The following is an 18,776-nucleotide window of genomic DNA, read 5'->3' on the forward strand; positions in this document are numbered from 1 at the left end:
ATATGAGGCCAATTTCAGAACAATGATTGTACAATCATGGATAAGTTAAAACCTTTAGGAAAGGGGACAACTGGGAAAACTCTTGAATATGTACAATCAAGACCCAGGAGAATTTACTTGTTTCCCATTCCCTGGTAAAAGAAAATGTGGGATGGTAAGGTCTGACATTTCACCGCTTTATCTGAAACTATGAAATAGAAACAACTGTGCAAAACACAAGATTCAAAAGGAAAAAAAAAAAAAACCCCAAATGTACAACTCTAGAAATATGCAATTGATGTTTAATAATCTGAAGATAAAGAAAATCAAAGATTTTTTACTTGACTAGGTTCATTTCCTCTGAATCCTTCTAAGATTTAAAAATAATCGATCACACGTATTGATTTAGAACCATCAGATTTTACTTCAGGAAAATCTAATACCTTTCAAAAAGTTATAATTTTAATGTTAACACAAAAAATTACTTCCTAACATTTCATTTTTAAAAAACTTTTCCGCAGTCAAAGATTCCTATTTTTGAATTACAGTACTGCAAGGCACATACAGAACTCACCTCCTTCAAAACACAGAGAAGATATACTCCCTGAAATAGAATTTTAAAATCCTCAAACAATTAGAAATACTACAAAGTTAGCAATTTTTAGGTAAAAATGTTGTTCCTACAGGATCATGCACCTTTCTTAAAATCAATTCAGCATATATGTATAAATAATCCTTTTTTAAAACATTTGTACTTGAAATGCAGATACAGTGATGCTGAAGACAGCACTAAACAAAAACCTGAAAAGTACTATAGTTGATAAAATTCTGTTATTGCCTTCATTACAGACTGTATTATCTTTAGCATTTTAAAAGATTTGAATTTAATAATGGGGCATTATACAGGAAACAAAATTTTTTCTTTCCTTTTAAACAATACTTCCATCATTTCTAGTATCAATTATTTAATAATAAAGAGACTAAATGAATTAAACCTTTTGTTTAGTAAAACTGAGAACGAGACCATTTAAATGCCTCTACTAAATTTAATGCAGCTTAATTAGGGACCAGGTACATACTTTCCTCTGAAAATTTTTGGTCAAGCATGTCTAACCATAAAAGTAAGTGGAATTTTAAGAGGTAGATTTTTTTCCCATGATGCATCTGTTAATAAATGTATTGTCAAGAAAATAAAAACAAGCACTGAATGTGTTTTCTTAAAGTATAAGGGTCTAATGAAAAGAAAAATAAAAGATAGATATATTTGTTACAGTCTGACATTTTAACAGTCATAGTAATAGATGTTTTGTGACCAGTGCATTTTGGATTCTCTCAGGATTAAAATACGAGTCTGCCAACTGTATTAAATCCTCCTCCACCCCCTCCACCAGTTGGTCCACAGCTTCCTGGTGGGTCATTGTCATCAAATCCATTGGGCCGAAATGAACATGAGGCAGATGCAGCTTGTAGGGCCCGGGCACGAGCGTTCAACTCTTGTTCCTAAATTTAAAAAGAATTTTTATAAAATTAAAACCTTAAACACAGTGGATGAGTATATCATCTACATTAAAACTGACTTAATCCATAATAAGCATCCCTTAAATTTCAGTAATTTAAAAAATATTGACTATACTAATCCCTGTCAAATCTTACTGAAGTACATAATCACAGATGGAACAAATAAGAGAGCAAAATCCTGGTGTAACTCTACAGAATGACAGGCCCTAATGGCCTTTCTGTTCAATATCTCAGTTTGCAGAAGAGAAAACTGAAGCCCCATATCTTAAAATTCCTCTAAGGAAAAATGAGGAAATACTCATCAACACATATGGGAACAGATTTCCTTTCTATATACAGAATGTAGAATTTAAAGCTTATGGCGAAGGATTATCTACTCTTTATCAAGTGGGGCTGTTTTGTAAGTGGGTGATAAAAGGTACAAATAATGAAAAAAGGCTAAATGTTTTCTACCCTTAGAATACTTCTCAGTAAATAAAAGTAAGATTTCAATAACATTGCTAAAGAAAATGGAGCCTATCTCCTTATAGTATTACTTAAAACTTTTCCCTACCAGTATCAAAACTTTAATCAAGAACCAGTCATATTCATTTATGTGCCAGACACATATTAGGTGCTCAGTAAATATTAATGATCACAGCTTACAACACTATTAGCTACTTAGCCTCAAAAGAAGCAAATGTAAATAAATAATGGCAAATTCATTTGGCTAGGTGTCAAACCACATTGGGAAACTGGTACAAACTCCTTGGAAGAAAACACAAAGTATTCTGGCATATGCCCATTTTCCTGGGAAACGGTCTGTAACTTTCAAATGAAGTCAGTATTGATAAGGTCTAAAAGCCACTCTTAACGTGTTAGGCATAATCATTCTGAAGAACTTAAAAATACATTTAATAGTACTCATGAAAACAATACTATTTCCAATTTTCAACTAAGCCCAGTTACTTTGCTCCAACTGGCAAGGTAGTGTTAGTCTTCACAAGATGCCCAATGTTTTCTTATGGAGTAAAACCCAGGCTTACTTGAACATCTATTTCTCACATTATGAACACCTAATTTCTCAGTAGCATAAAGCAACAGCTGTGCAATTCCCTATAGAAAAACTGATCAAGAATCACATACTTTTATAGCTGAATGTGACCTTAGATAAGAAATCCTTGTAACAGAATGGTCTAATTAACCAGTCTCTGGCAGGGCTTAGAGGGGTTTTTAAAACTGAATTTGCCAAGATACTTCTCAAAACCTTTTTTTTTTTTTTTTTCATTTACTGTGCTGGTTTCTCTGTATAATGTTTTTCAAGAGATACTTTATTTTTTAATCTGTAAAAATAAGAATTTCAAATAGAAAACAAAATTTTTAGTTTTACAGATAGAAAATAAAAGCTATAGATATGTAAGAAATAGACACAAAATAAGGAACAAAATCCTCATTGCTCTAGCTCTATCCTATTAAACTATCCAAACAAGCAATGAAAATATGACTCTGTGTCTAAGGTCTGGCTCCAGATATAGATCATGTTCCCTAATGAAATAAATAACACTGAATATGCAAAGTAGAGTTCAAGAAGTTCTGTTCCCAAAAGATAGGCAAATTTTGTTAAAAAGTATTCCCACTCCCTCAGAAGCAGTGTTAAAGGACACACATAATACAAAATTAACTCCATTGCTTCTGAGACACATGAAAATTGTATTATATTTCAAGACAGAGCTTCCCAAGGAAGGAATATTCCTTTTTTGCTTTCTTATCTCCTTATATAAATACATGGCTGACAGAGAAAAATGTAGGATATTCTGTTTTCAGAAGATAAGCTTAATGGACAGATGCAGGGAAAACTGCTTTTCATTTTCTTTTAATATAGATGAGAGCACTGTGTATAATGTCAAAAATTACGATTCTCATCACAGCATCTATAATTTTACATCAAGTATTAAAATCAGTTCTTATTTCAGGAGTAGACTACAGGCTTGGAGTTACCGCTGCTTTGGGATAAATAACTCAGAACATTTAAATCTCTCAGTCAAGTAAATGTTAACATTAAAATAATCCATCTTTTATTTCTCTTTAAACTACACACATATATTATGTATACTCTTCTGGATGTACAATAAAGAAAAATGCTAAGACCTTAAGCGAAAAAGTGGCCTCCAAAGAAACAAAGGAAAGAAAGCAAACAGCACAGGACAGAAGCTCTGTATGGTTGATGCAGGACACGTGGGGATAGCTGGGGGTCCTCACAGTGCCACGCTGGCACTACTTTCACAATCTTTCTCTCATTGGCTTCTAAACAAAAGCATAACTTTTGTAGCCCAGACACTAAAATAATAAAGATACTCCTTACCCAAAGGAGTAAGAAAAAACTCCTTCCCCAAATTTACTTCAAGATCCACAATCTGCACTGCTATCCAATGTGTCAGGCTATGACACACACAAAAAACAGTTTGCTCATACAGGACTTTTCGCCCTTACTTTTCAAAACCACTAATCTCACAAGTTTCTTTCTGACACATGTCAATCTCGATGTGATTTTAGTAAAATTTAAAAATGGAATCCCAAAAAGAGCTTGTTAAAATTATACAAGATGAATTTCTAATGTAATGTGAAGAATAAGTAGCTACCCTGATATGTACTAAAATGGTAAATTCATTTGCAGTTCTACTTAAGAGCAAAGGAACTCAAAATATTCACTCTACATCCTTACTTAGACTGGATTAAGTTTTTATAATTGTTTTACAAATAGGTATAAAGCTGTATCTTAAAACTAACGTATTCTTGACACAGCAATCTATTTTAAAGCATTATTACTATGAAATGAGCACAGATGTTGAACTATACTTTAAAAATGTAAAAACAAAAACATATATATATATACACGTTCCATGTGTTCAAAACAACAGTTTCTTAACACAAACTTAAAATACTAGAATGATTCAGTTAAATAGTATGAGTGAGAACCATCACAGTTCAAACCAGCACATATTGCACTATTAAACGTAAATAAGACAAAGTATAAATGTTTAAGTTTCTAAATAAGAGCTGAGTATTTATTATTATAATTTGCTTTAAAAAGGTACTTTGGTAATAAGCGTTGACTTAATAGCCTGTCTTAATACAGGAACATAAAAATCTTAATGTAAAACTTGGCAATATCATTTTTACATTAAACAATTTGCCAATCTGAGACTTAAGATGGAATTTAGAACAAATGCAAACACTGAAAAAGTGAATTAACAAGGTACATAATGCTCTCCTTTATAGTGACATAAAGGCTTAAAACAATAATGAAAAGAATGGCTCATCACACTCAGATACTATAAATATGGTAATGGGGTAAGTAGTAAGAATAAGAAAATCATTTAGAGGTAGGCTGTAGTAAAGTAGTTGTTATGGTTATAAGAGTTTTTGGCAATCCAATCACAGAACTGCTCTATTTCTTTTTAAAACCCATGTCTCTCCTTTGATAAATATGCTATTTTACCTAATCATTGATATATAATATTCTGCATAATTCTATAAATTGATTGCACTGGGCCTTATTTTCCACATTTTAAATTACAGAAAATTCCTATTTCAACCTAATCCTCTTACCTTTACTCCTATTTTCTAATCTTCAAGAATCATGATTAATATCTAGTGTTTATCTGAAGTCTAGTAAGAAGGATATGGTTCAATACATTCTATCATCTTGACCATAAGCCTTCTGACTGGATGTAAGAATCTTTGGTGGTAAATCAGGTTTAATAAATATTCTGAATTTCTAATTTTTTTTCTGTGAAATTTATTATTTTTGTGTTACTCTAGAACATTGCCATACTCCTTTAACAATGTATCATGTATAAATTATTTGAATATTTTATGATATGGCCAATTTGAAAACTTTTCAGAAAACTTTTCTCTCAAAATCAATACTACACTGACCCAATTTAATTCTTCTCTTACTCCATCTGTATCTTTCAGCTTTCTGAGTTTCAAACGCACAATTTTTAGTGCTTACTTATGTATGTAAATTCATAAAATCACAAGGACTACCCAATGAATATACCTACAATTTCACTGATAATTTAGGTTTGGTTCTTATGCTGATAACAAGTTGGCAGGATTCAGAGAAAAACACTTGCAACAAGATCTTTATTAACTTTTGAATAATAAAATCACTAACACCCTGAAAAAAGTATATTTGTAAGTAAATTAGGCTCATATGAAACCTTTGTTTCATGGCTTTTTATACACTATTCTATATTCTGTTATCTTGGTTTTATTGCTCAGGTCTTTAACAATTTTTTTTTTTTTTTACACATATTCTACCTTTCAGGGTTTTTTATCCACCCAAATGTAAGTAAAGCCCCTTAAAATATTTATACAATAGTCAAGAAGGAATAAATACCAAATTCAGTCGTTGTTTTCCCTGGTAGGTGGGACTGAAGGGGAGAGGGAACTTCCTGTATTTCAGTATGGAATGATTTTATAATGATCATATCTTTGGTATATTAAACACAAGTGGGGTCCTTTGCACTGCATCTAACTACAACTTTTAATAATTAATTCATAACATTAGGAAGCAAGACAATTTATATAGGCTGAACCCATTTCATATAAACTCAGACTCAAATTCAGAATTACCATTCTGTAAATTTCTTGAAAATGTAGAAGTTGGGTTTTAAAATTAGGGCACTCATTTCACCACTGTCAATTGGTTAAATATTTTCCACAAATGATGAAGCTTATGTTTCCAACTTACCTGTAAATATAGTTTATTGTCTTTTGTTATAGCATCCATAAGTTCTTTCTGTAGAGGTGGGTCTCCATTTACCCAGAGTCCACTGGTTGAATTGTTACCACTTAAACTATTAGTGCTATTCTGTTTTTTATACAGAAGCACATACGCTGTGTCCTTTGGAAACCTACTCGTAATTTTTTGCACTGACTGAAATGAAGTAAATGTCACTCTGCTGTCATTAAATAAAAACCATTCTTTTGACATTTCCTGATTTTCTAAATCTTGTCCAATAACTGCACTGGGACTATTTCTCCCTAGTAAATGACTCTGGGAGGATGCTAATGCCAGAGTTTCAGACTGGTGGCACATCTGGTATGAGGACTCTGTACCCGTGATGTTTCTGGCATAAGAATAGTAATGCCCACTTTCAGAGGATATACCAGAGTGAACGACAACGGAACTTAACAGATACGGCACCAATCTGGAGCAGCAAGCTTCTTCAGTTCCAGAAGACTTTAATTTTTTAGCTAGGTTCTCACTAATATCAGTGAAGTCAACATTTATAGACCAACTTTCCGACAATGAAGAGAAAGAAGTAGTTCTTTTAACTGGCAACTCCAAAACCAGTGGCAGGGACACATTGTCTAAGATTTTTCTTCTCACATGATACTTCTGATCATATGAAAATCTCAGGAGAGTAAGAATAAGGTATTCAGGCTCCTCTGTGATTTGCATAGTTTTCTCGGCATTCTGCAGAGAGGCACAGTTTTCACAATAATACTGGTTGTCGCCAGTAAGAATCTCTGGAGCCAAAAAATAATTTAATAAGTCGGTTACTGAAGGTGTGCTTCCGCCTCCTGGTCTCTGAGGTACATCTTTATTAACAAGAATCTTGCTAGACTCATGAGGGACAGAAGTGGTACCAGTACAGCAAAACTGATCAGGAGGACTGCCTGACACTGTTTCATTCACAGCTGAGTCACAAACAAAGGCAGCTGTTGCCGGACTATAAACTCCTGGTTCTTCTGAAGGTATACTGGCTTGCATTAGATCACCATCTTGTGTACTGGGTGACGATGCTAGATCTTGAAAAGATAAGTTTTCGACAGAAGAGGAAGGACAAAAGGCCAATGAAAGATCAGTAAAGGCTTCCACTTTTTGTGAGGTACTCCTGCAGTTCAAACAACATATGTGAGTTCGTAGTTTTCCTCCAAACATTCTTTCTATTAAAGTCTTCTCACCCTCACTTGTGCAAGGGCTCTCTGTTAGTACAGCTGCCTTACTGGCTACTTCCTGGAAAGAAGTTTCATTGCACTCCAGACTTGCAGAAGACTTGTGTGAGGGCTGAACTTGCAAGATCTTTTCTTCTTCATGTAGCCTGCAGGAGAGTATATCATTATATAGCTACTTTACTTAAGTTTAAATGTCACTCTTATTTAAAAATATTGGTGGCTTATATAAACAGCCAACTTATTTTTATCAAATGTTTAATGTCTAATGTAAAAAATCAAGTTTCTTCTCTTTCAATCAAGAGAGCCACTGAATAGTTTGAGAATGTAGATTACAAGCTAGGGGCTATCACTACCCTATATACTCATTCTTTCTTCATACTGCTACTTTATAGCACTTCTACATTGTAGTGAATTATATATTTCCACTAATTATCTTCTATCTCTTTGTCTGCTTGACATGTCATAGAAAGTCTAGAATAAAGAAACAACGCAACGTGTCCTTTGCTGAATCAACAGAAGATTGCACATGTTGAGTTCAACTAACTTTACTGGTCATTTACGTAACAGAAGGGAGACAATCACAAAGAGAAGGAAGAAGATAAAGGTTTTATTAACTAAGTGGTAAGGAGACCATCAAATATACCAAACAGATCTACTTATGAACTGGTCTAAAGGAGCAAATATTAAATTTTTTGGTCTCAGGACCCTTTAATACTCTTAAAAGTAAATGAGGAACCCAAGAGCTTTCATTCGTGTGGTTATATCCACCAATATTTACTGTATTCAAAAACCAAGAAAATAATAGATTTAAAAACAGTAATAAAGCCATTACATGCTAATAATGTTATTGATAATATTCATTATATTAATAATATTCATACATTATTATTAATAGTATTCATTATAAACCAAAAAATTTAGTGAGAAGAATGGCACTGTTTTAAATTTTGCAAATATTTTAAGTGTCCGGGTTAAGAGAAGACAGCTGGATCCTCACACCAGTCAATCTATATATATTGTTCTGGATGAAGCATATGAAGAAAATCTGGCCTCAATTACAGATCCACAGATAGAGTTAGAAAAGGGAAGACCCCTGAAAATGTTTGGGGACCCACAGGGGGTCTTTGTACTACACTCCCAGAACAGCTGTTTCAAAGTAAGAAAATCAAAAAAAGAAACCAAATTAAAAAGAAAAGAACACTTAAATATATTCAATGAATGCAAGGTATTTTAAAGATTAACACTTGAAATATATTTTTAAAGGCAAAACCAATGCTATAGAAATAATCTGTTATGAAAGAAAACAATTTAAATAACTTTAAAAATGCTTTTTACCTGTCTAGCAGAAACCTGAGGTATTCAGAACAGTCTTGCTGTGATCTAGGGGTAAACCATGGAGGTCTGGAAGCCTCAAAGAACACCCGAGGTGCATATGCTTCTCTCTTTTGATATCAGTAGAGAAAACACAAGGAAAAGATTCTCATACCATGAATCAAATAACTGAAATCTTAATATTTATGTTTAATAAAGATTACTTAAAATTACATTGTGCTTAACCCTACTACAAAGTGCCAAAACTAAATTTAGCTAATCTTCATTTATAACTTCTCATTCTGCAAATAGGAATTATCATCTAGTGGGGCATCTGGGTGGCTCAGTCAGTTAAGTGTCCGACTTTGGCTCAGGTCATGATCTCACGGTTCTGGGTCTGAGCCCTGCGTCGGGCTCTGTACTGACAGCTCAGAGTCTGGAGCCTGCTTTGGATTCTGTCTTCCTTTCTCTCTGCTCCTCCTCCATTCAAGCTCTCTCTCTCAAAAATAAACAACATTAAAAACTTTTTTTTAAATTATCACCTAAAGAAACATGTGACTTGCCCAAGGTCATACAGCTAAATTAGGGCCAGAGGCAGTCAATTAGAACCCAGGTCTCTTGAACACTTAATATAATGTTACTGGCATTATCCCTCCTATGACAGTCATGTGCTTGAGTCTGTAAATTTTTGAAAACCCACATTTGAGAAAGACATGTTAATGGATACATATTTTGGATAAAGTAATAAAGGGAAAACTCTACAGAGCCATGCATATCTACTTTGGGTGAAAATTTCTTTGACCAGGTATACATTTCATAAATGTACAGAATGTAAGCACAATGTGCTCGCTTCGGCAGCACATATACTAAAACAGAATGTAAGCACATTGTTTAGGGTCCTTGCTGATTTTATTTTTTTAGTATGGAGGCCATTTAGTGAAGTGGTTGCTCATGGACTGTAGCAATCTTGGTTCAAGTCCTAGATTCTGCAACAACAAAAAGAAACTGAAAAGGCATCTGAAAACATGTGATTATAACTTGAAAATCTAGAATTCTGACATTTTGAATGTGTGGTACTCAGGAGAGTCCTCAGTTAAGAAAAATTTTATCAAAATAGGGGTATTGATAGCGTTTTGAAGGAAGGAATTTTAGCATACTGACTGAGCATGAGTTCTAGAGTCATGTGGTTCACATCCCCACTTGTCACTTGTTTGCATGACCCATGTAAAAGAATGTAATGTAAACCCAGTTTCTTCATCTATAAAATAAGGCTACTATCTTATTACCTCATAGATAGTTTTTGAGAATTAAGAGATAATACATGTAAACTACTCAGCCCAGAAACTAGGCAAATTTAAATGCTCACTAAATGTTAGCTTTATCAAACAAAACAAAACAAAAGCCTTTGCAATTATATGGGGCAATCTACCTACCTACAACAATTCTTGTTGGCTTGCTACAGACAGGGTCTCAACTGTGACAGAACTTTAATTAGGTTCTCTTATGTATTCCTTTCTTCTTTTCTTGGGAACATGGAACCCTCCTATGGTGTTTTTCTAACTTGCTGATTTAATAACGTACTATAGTATATAATATAGTATATATAATGCCTACATATACACACACAGATACTTGTATATTATACATAGTATGCAGTAAATGAGGACTAGTGATAAAACAAATACAGAAGTCAATTTACTTGGAAAAATAATGTTTGCCAATTAGAGGGTAGAGATTTCATCTCCCTTGGTCCTGAGATGTTAAATATAATTGTTTTTTAAATTTATTTTAAATTTATTTTTATTGTTTTATTTTTTATTTATTTCTGAGAGAGACACAGCATGAGCAGGGGAGGGTCAGAGAGAGAGGGAGACATAGAATCTGAAGGAGGCTCCAGGCTCTGAGCTAGCTGTTGGCACAGAGCCCGACGTGGGGCTCAAACCCACAAACCTGTGAGATCATGACCTGAGCCAAAGAAGTTGGATGCTCAACCGACTGAGCCACTCAGGCACCACATGTTAAATTTAACTTGTGAACACTTCCCTCAGAAAGTGAATAATAAATTATCTCTTTGAGTATATAGCTACTTACATGCCATCACTCATATGTTAATTTTTTCCATTTAAAAAGTTATACTTGAGATATTTCATAGCTTGTATATAAAAAACAAGGCATTCTTATCAATTCAATCTCACCAATCTTGAAGCTATCTTTTCTGGCTCTACCTATCTACTCCTTTAGACTTCGGTGAAACTAAGACAATCAGAGTAAAATCAGGAAATAATATGCATTATTTATAAACGACATATATATTATTCAATATGTATTGCTCAAATCTTAAAGTTCCTAGAGCATAAGGATTTCTCTTTGAATACTTATCAGACTCCATATTGTGTCTCTCAATAAATGTCTCTTGAATGAATGTTTACTATATGTGACTTTCTTGCCAGTAGCATAAATTCATTTCCTTGGATTAATTTGTGGACGTAAAAGATCATCATAAAATTTTAGGCCCTAGAACATAACAGATGAAATTGTTTATCCATTAAGTTCTTGAGCTTAAAATTTTGGTCATAATGAGAAGGAACATATATTAGAAACAGGAGAAAAAAGAAGCCAATGTACCATAAAATTATTTTAATTGTTCACTATTGTGAAAAATCTATCAATTTAGTATCTATAAACTATTAAAGATGCATTTAAAACGGCTTCTTTATGTAGAAGCTTATTTATTGGATAGAAAATCAGATTTTATCTATAATATTAGAACAAAAGGTTAATACAATATTCATGTATAAGAATGGAAAAAAGGAGGAAGAAATAAAAATTTAGAGCATATCCTGATTTTATGCAGGATTTCTTTAGTACATCTAAGTGAATTTAATAGATATTAAATGGTGAAATACATATTATTTAAAAAGATTCACCAAGTTTGGTATTATGTGCAAGGAAGTTAACATATACATAACTACACACACAACTCACCTGTGTATGTGCCAAAAAGGCAAAAAGATGCTGTAATTTTTTCATTAATGAATTGCATCCATTTAGATTTAAAGATAATACTTGCCTCCTGAAACTGAAAGAGAATGAAACATAGTGATTTTTGTATACATGTGTATATACACATGCATTTATTAAAAGCGAAAAGGAAACTAGTTTAAGAACTTATTATCCTCAAAGTAAAACTTGACTCATTTGATGGCCCTTCACTTAAGAAAGTTACTACTTACAATGAAGTGGAGAAGGAAGGGGAGAATGACAATAAATTAAGTTACTATGGGACCGTGCAATGGCCCATGTGCTGTTCTAAGTTATTCCTATTTTCTGGATCAGCAAATAGAAATGGATTAAGCTATCAATAACTTAAATAACAACCTTTAAATTCTTTCATACCTGCATGAAACTAAAAAATGTGTTGTTAACAAAACATACTGTAAAGTTAGAGTGATTTAAAGGGTGTGGTAGAAGTACAGGGTGGGAAAAGGAGAAATTATTCAACAAACATAACAGGAACAATTGGGTATCCATTTGGAAAAAAAATGGAATTAGATAAAATTTTATATTATTACAAATGCTACAGAGGAGTAATGAGCTAAATGTGAAATATAGAACTACTGAAGTACTTAAAAGAAAAAAGGGGGGAAGTGGAAAGGGGGAAGACTTCCTATAATTCAGACACTACAAATGAGAAATAACAGATCTCGCAGTATAAAGAATTATAAGTGAAACACTACAGATTTGAATCAAACTGACAGGAAGAGAGTATGTAATAAAAGATTACCATCCAGAGTACATATAAATCACTATGAAAAAGAAAAAGATCCAATAGAAACATGCACAAAAGGAAAGAATAGATGATTCAGAAAACAAACACAAATGAACAAAGAAAAATAGGGAGGGAAAACTATAATGGTCAGCGATATTGCAAATTAAAGCAAAAAGATATTTTTCCCCTGATAAGAAAAAATTTCAAAGACTAATTATATCAAGTATTGCTAAACGTATGGGCTTACAGGTACAATTATATACTAGTATGCAAGTTCAAATGCGACAGTCTCTCAGGAGGGGAATTTGGCATACCCTATTCAAAGCAAATCCTATACATCTGCACATGGGCAGAGAGATGTTAATTACGAGTAAAATAACCTAATATTCATCAATAGGAGTATGGTTAAATAAAATGTATAGTACATCTATTTATTCGGGATGACAGTTCTGTCACTACCCTATCAAGGGAATATTTCCAACAGGAATCATTATGAGATAAAAGCAAGTCCTGGGAAAAAGAAAAATATAAATAGAATTATAAATATTTTTAAAAAACATTTAAAAATAGGATGATAGTGTTAAAATTTTTTTTAAAAAGCATTTGTTCTTGTTCTAGATAAAATCTTGTAAATGTAAAAAACAGGGCTGAAATGATGTACACAAAACTGCTAACAAATTACTTTTAGGGATGGGAATTTTTCTTCATGTCTGATTTTTATATACTTCTAAACTTATGTTTTTTAAACCCCGAAGAATTTACATTATTACTAAAGGAATAAAATATACTATCTGCCTTTTCTTAGATAGTGTCATGGGCCTATACAAGAAGACGGCTCTTTGAATTGCTGTTCCAAGTTATAATTGCTTTGAGTCTCTCCTTTCACTATCATCTATAAAATGAGACAGCTGGACTAGATGACCTCTGGTGGTGAGACAGAGTTTTGAATTTAGTTTTATGCTTAGTATTACTTGTGTTGAAGAGAATACATTTTTTTTAAATTAAAAATTTCAAATACAAACAAATTAAAAAAATAAAACACTAAGCCAAACAAAAAACATCTTAGTGTTGATAGTAGATTCTGGGGCCAGAAAAGAAAATACACCTAACTCTTCTTCATGTTTTAGTTTGTGATTCCTCTAGGTAGGCATAAACTTACAAAGGCTTGGAACTCAATTGGTAAAGAGCTGTGGTCGAGTTCCATAAATACTCTATGGGTACTGAAGAGAAAAATTCAACCATGTTTTCACCTTTAGGAAAAGTTTGTCATTATTTTGTACCTTTCCAGATAGCACTCACATAGCTAACAACCTCTGATTTTCTATTTGCTTGGCTGCAAAAGAAAATGAATTTGAAAGTAAATCTATAAGAGGGCAAAGGAATGTATATATTTATAGATTTGTTTAGTATTTATCAACTTGAGTTGGGAAATAGAGCTTAAACTTCTTTAACAACAACAAAGAAGTTATTAATCTAATAGCAAAATATCTGCAAGCAGAAAAAACTAAACATAATTCCCTTAAAAGACATATAAGTTAAAAAAATACACTGTCTTACAGGATAATAATAAATTAGTACTTGAGGACACTTAAACTCTTTGGAATATGCTCACTTAATCCCTCTGTTCTACTATAAAATATCTAAGCCAGAATCATTCAGAATATTCTAAATGCAATACATAATATAAATGTAAAGCAGAATGTATATAAGTTAACATTTAATAGTTCCTGAGCACTAAGAGCAATTTAATTTCTGAATAAGGGAATTCTATAAAAATATTAAAATTTCTCCCATTTATAAGAAATAGTGTGAAGATAATACCACTATCTTACATTTCATCAGTATGCATCAATTTCTAGAGTTAAAAAAAAATGTTCAAATTTTAACTTACTCTGTGGCCATAAACAATGCTTGTATAACACTGTTCATATAACATGTATTTCCTAGATTAATGAGACCAGTTTTCCCAGTTTCAGATTTTCCAGAAAGTCTAGACAAGCAAGATGCCAAAGAATTGGATTGAGAAGTCCAGGCACTTTGATTGAGAATTAATTTAATCTTCTCTTCACTAGGCTTAGGAAAATCCTGTAGATCATGAAGAGGAGAAATAGTTTAAAAATATAAACCATTTTTGTTACTAAATTAACACCATGAAGAAGATTCTTCTGCTGACATTTAACCTTTCTTTCCTTCCACTTAGTTTTGAAATCACCTATAGTACTTGACCAGTCATCAAAAAATTACATTATTTTACATGGAAAAAAACAACTGTGTCCTAAAATAAATATATACATCCTAAAGGTAGAGTTTGTCAAGTTGAGAAATGTTTAAGGACAAGGTATTTAAATCACATTTAAACTATATTTATGTTTCCAATTTGTCAGAAGGGTATTTCAAAATAAAACTTTGAGATGAGGGTATACTGTAGTGCTACTCAAAGGCAACAGAAAGAGGTTTTAAATTAACACATAATTGAATAATCTAAACAATTTGCTTTCAAATTTTCAAGTGAAAATAAAAAATATCTTTTTCATTTACGACTAATATTTATTCAATATTAACCTTTAGAAATAAAAGTTAAAAGTAATCTGAGGATGAAAAATAAAAAGCATCTAAGCACAATGACCTCGGACTTCAAAAAACAAAACTCAATCTTGTGTTTAACAATAGAGAAAATTATTACAAGATACAGATTCTTATGTGCTCTATGACATATAAGAGACAATTTTAAATCAACATGATTTCAAGCACGAATAGAATGGAAAATAATGAAAGTTGGTAACAGCACTAAACCTTTTTTGGACTGCTATTACCACCTGGTACTTAGACCTTAGAAAACAAACATTTTCTGAAGGAATTTTAATCTCCTGATTTTCTTGTTATTGTTGCCAGCTAACAAAAAAGTGCTTCCCTTAGGTTAAGAGTGAGAACTTTGCTTCTTCTGAGCCTAGTTCAGTTATCAGAATTTTCAACATGTAAATCACTGCAAAATAATAATCAACAGCAAGAGGTTCCATTTATGGACACAGAAAGACACTGTAGAAAGAGATTAACGTTACTATTAACTCTATGATAAAAACCTATGATATGTTTCAAAGTGTCAAACCAGTGGTATACATTAATTGCGCAACAATCTTGTGCTCTGGGTTCAACCAAAATGTTTGACTTTAACTACCCATATAGTAAAAAGAATAAGCTTTGGGTTCATTTCAGCTATAGACGAAGTAATAAAGATAATGAGATTTATCTTGTATTTAAGATCTCAAAAAAACATTATTAATATAACTGATTTCTAATAACTTCTGATTATTTTGGCTGAGGCAAGTTCTCCATTTCTTTTGCTATAACCTGACCATGCAGTAAGTCTACTAAGAGTAAAGTGTACACACTGTGACCCATTCTTCAGACAAACAGAATCAGTGCTTCTTAGGTCTAATAACTAAATAAAGTTGAAAAGGAGGGTAAGTTCACAAATAACTCAAGTAAAGATTCTATAAAATATGGATATTCATGAAGAGCTCATAGAAAAATGGAATAAAACAGGTAAGGAAATAAAGTCAAATATTTTATTAAATTGCCTTTCTGGAGTCTAAGATATTCTTACATATTTTAACACTTTTGATATTGGGATACATTGGTGATGTATGTATTTACTTAACGTAGCATTTCTTTTTACACTTGATCTTAGCCCAAAGGCCGAGAAGCAATTGTGTAGCCTTTCTTGTTTAACAAATTTCCCCAAAAGCTGTTATAAATTTTTTTAAGTTTAATTTATTTATTTTGAGGAGAAAGAGAAAGAATGAACAAGGGAGGAATAGAAAGAGAGGGAGAGAGACAGAATCCCAAGCACGCTCTGCACTGTCAGCACAGAGCCCTATGCAGGGCTTGAACTCACGAACCTGTGAGATCATGATCTGAGCCAAAATCAAGAGCTGGATGCTTAACTGACTGAGCCACTCAGGTGCCCCAAAGGCTGTTATAAATTTAAAGATATGCCTCATAATTGATGGCACTGTAGAACTGAAGAAATATGGTTATTAACTTAGATTAGTTATAACAAATAAGAGATTACTTCCTAAATATTAATGAATCCTGATTCCAGTTATATTTTTCAAATAAAATGCATACTATCATAGAATAGTAAACTGAATAGCTAATTATAGAAATGTTTCACTACATTCATCTATCACATCATGGTCTGTGGCTGTACAAATACTGGTGCAACTACTATCATACCTTTATTGCTTCCAGAATAGGTTCGTAGAGATCTGGAAATCCAGAATAATGATACATCATACAGTGTATCAATTCTGTTAACTGCACTAAGAAGGCTGTACTGGAAGGGAGACCATCACTTTTGAAGGAGTGAACCAAATTAACCACATGAGGAACAATCTGAAGAGAAAAAAGACAAACATTCTTTAATTTTTACAAATTGGCAAAAATTCTCTAGCCTACAAATGGAATGGAAAGGTTACATGATCAGCAAATACTTTTCTGTATGTTCAGTCATAGCCTGTTTCTAAAAAAGCTATGAAGTTAAAAATTTCTAGAATATCAAGGTAAATCTAGTTTCAAAGTCACATATAATTTTAATTCCATGAGACCCCTCTCCTCATCCTTATACTCTATCTAAAACAAACTAAGGTATAAAATAGAAGGTTTAGTCACTCCTGCCATTCTAAAAAATGCCTTAAGTTGAAAAATGTTACGACTATTATATTTACCAGATTGTTCACAATAGGAACAAACTTTTAAAAGATGAACTGAAAATTAGCTTAAGGGCTCCATCTAGTGTAAGTTTTAGATTTTTTCACTTGAAAGAATTAAATGCTGTATAGACTTTGCATATTAGTCTACTTCAAGAAAGTGAAGTAACTAATATTACAGCTCAGGCTATAGGATTAACTTTCTTTTAGATAAGCAAAGAGATGATGTCTTATGTTAGCATGGTTATCCTTATTAACAACTCCCATTCCCCACCTCCAAAAAGAGGAGATGGTTCTAAAAATAAATGGAATCAGAAATTTCTATTATTTTTAAGAAATGGGTTAAATATAAAAGAGAAATCTAAAATGCTCATTTGCTCAAAAACACATAGAAAACAGTATTGATAATAAGCACAGATGTGTCCTTTCATTATAAAATCAGGCTAAAGTCAATACACAGCCATTACATATTCAAGATGATATTAACAAAATAAACCGTTTTACCGAAATGGCTCATTCCATTAGTACAGTGGTATCCTTGTTCCAACTAATTATTAATTATAATCTATTACTATACATTTATACTTCATATGTAAAAGGTGTCTAAGAATATTATGTTCTACTTCTAGAACAGTTTTTTGTTTGCCTAGTTGTAATCAAAGTGAAGTTAAAGCTCTATGATCTTCAAACAACAATTACAGTAGTATCACATCAACTTTCTTTCCTTTTTCCTAAAAAGAACAATGATATTCTTAACACTGCTATTCTCATTTTGCTCTCATTCTATGCTTGAGGTCTTAAAATGACATTTTAGCTTTTGCACTACCTTCTTCAATCCTACCTCCATCAAAGGTATTAATTTGATCATGAAACCATCAGTTCCTAATGAGTTCACTCTCCTATTATCTCTACATTTCTAGGCAGAGCTGAATTATAATTTTGCTCCATAAAGCCATTTCTATTAGATACTCTCTTGCTAAAATAGTCAGAAATCCAAAATTATTTTGTTTCCTCACAGGTGAAGAGAGAGAGAGAGAAGTGGAAGAGAAGAGAACAGAATAAAAAAAAAATGATTATTTAATTTACTTCCAAATCTTCTAAAAGCTTTCCAAGTGTAGATTTGGTCTTTGCAATCAGGTAATATAGTTGTCTACTACTACATCCTATATGGTTAAAATTATCACTGCCATAGAAATGAGACTAAGTTTTTCATAGGCATAGATATATGTACAAGCAGGCTATTACCTTCTAAATGCCTCAAAGTTGATATTTTTTGAATGAGCAAATCTAAATACTTATAGACATTACTGTAATACTCACTAAAGTTACTATTTGAGAAAATGTAGATAACTTATTAGAAGCTTTGATATTTTTCTTTTGTATAAAATAAATTTCTTTCCACTTATAAAAAGCTTAAGAAAAGTGATTTGATCTATAAATACATTATAACATCAATATTGGTTTGCTCTAAAATAGTATAAACATGTAATATGATGAATAGTGATGTTGGTGATTCCAGATTATTGCTTATACTTAACAAC

At 32.2% G+C, this 18,776-nt stretch overlaps 1 protein-coding gene across 1 annotated transcript in view; it reads right to left on the minus strand.

Annotated features, from left to right (window-relative positions):
• Window positions 1–379: 379 nt before the first annotated feature.
• USP38 (ubiquitin specific peptidase 38) overlaps window positions 380–18,776 on the minus strand; it is a 31,608-nt gene continuing 13,211 nt past the window's right edge. The window contains exons 5-10 of the mRNA XM_077755933.1: window positions 16,763–16,921; window positions 14,418–14,611; window positions 11,743–11,836; window positions 8,782–8,888; window positions 6,236–7,592; window positions 380–1,479 (exon numbers count right to left, since the gene is read on the minus strand). Coding sequence (XP_077612059.1) covers window positions 1,318–1,479; window positions 6,236–7,592; window positions 8,782–8,888; window positions 11,743–11,836; window positions 14,418–14,611; window positions 16,763–16,921 — 2,073 coding nt within the window. The 3' untranslated portion in view covers window positions 380–1,317. The remainder of the gene's footprint in view (window positions 1,480–6,235; window positions 7,593–8,781; window positions 8,889–11,742; window positions 11,837–14,417; window positions 14,612–16,762; window positions 16,922–18,776) is intronic.

This window comes from Crocuta crocuta, unplaced genomic scaffold, assembly GCF_008692635.1.
Source record: "Crocuta crocuta isolate KB4526 unplaced genomic scaffold, BGI_CrCroc_1.0 scaffold112, whole genome shotgun sequence".
Taxonomy (NCBI): Eukaryota; Metazoa; Chordata; class Mammalia; order Carnivora; family Hyaenidae; genus Crocuta; species Crocuta crocuta.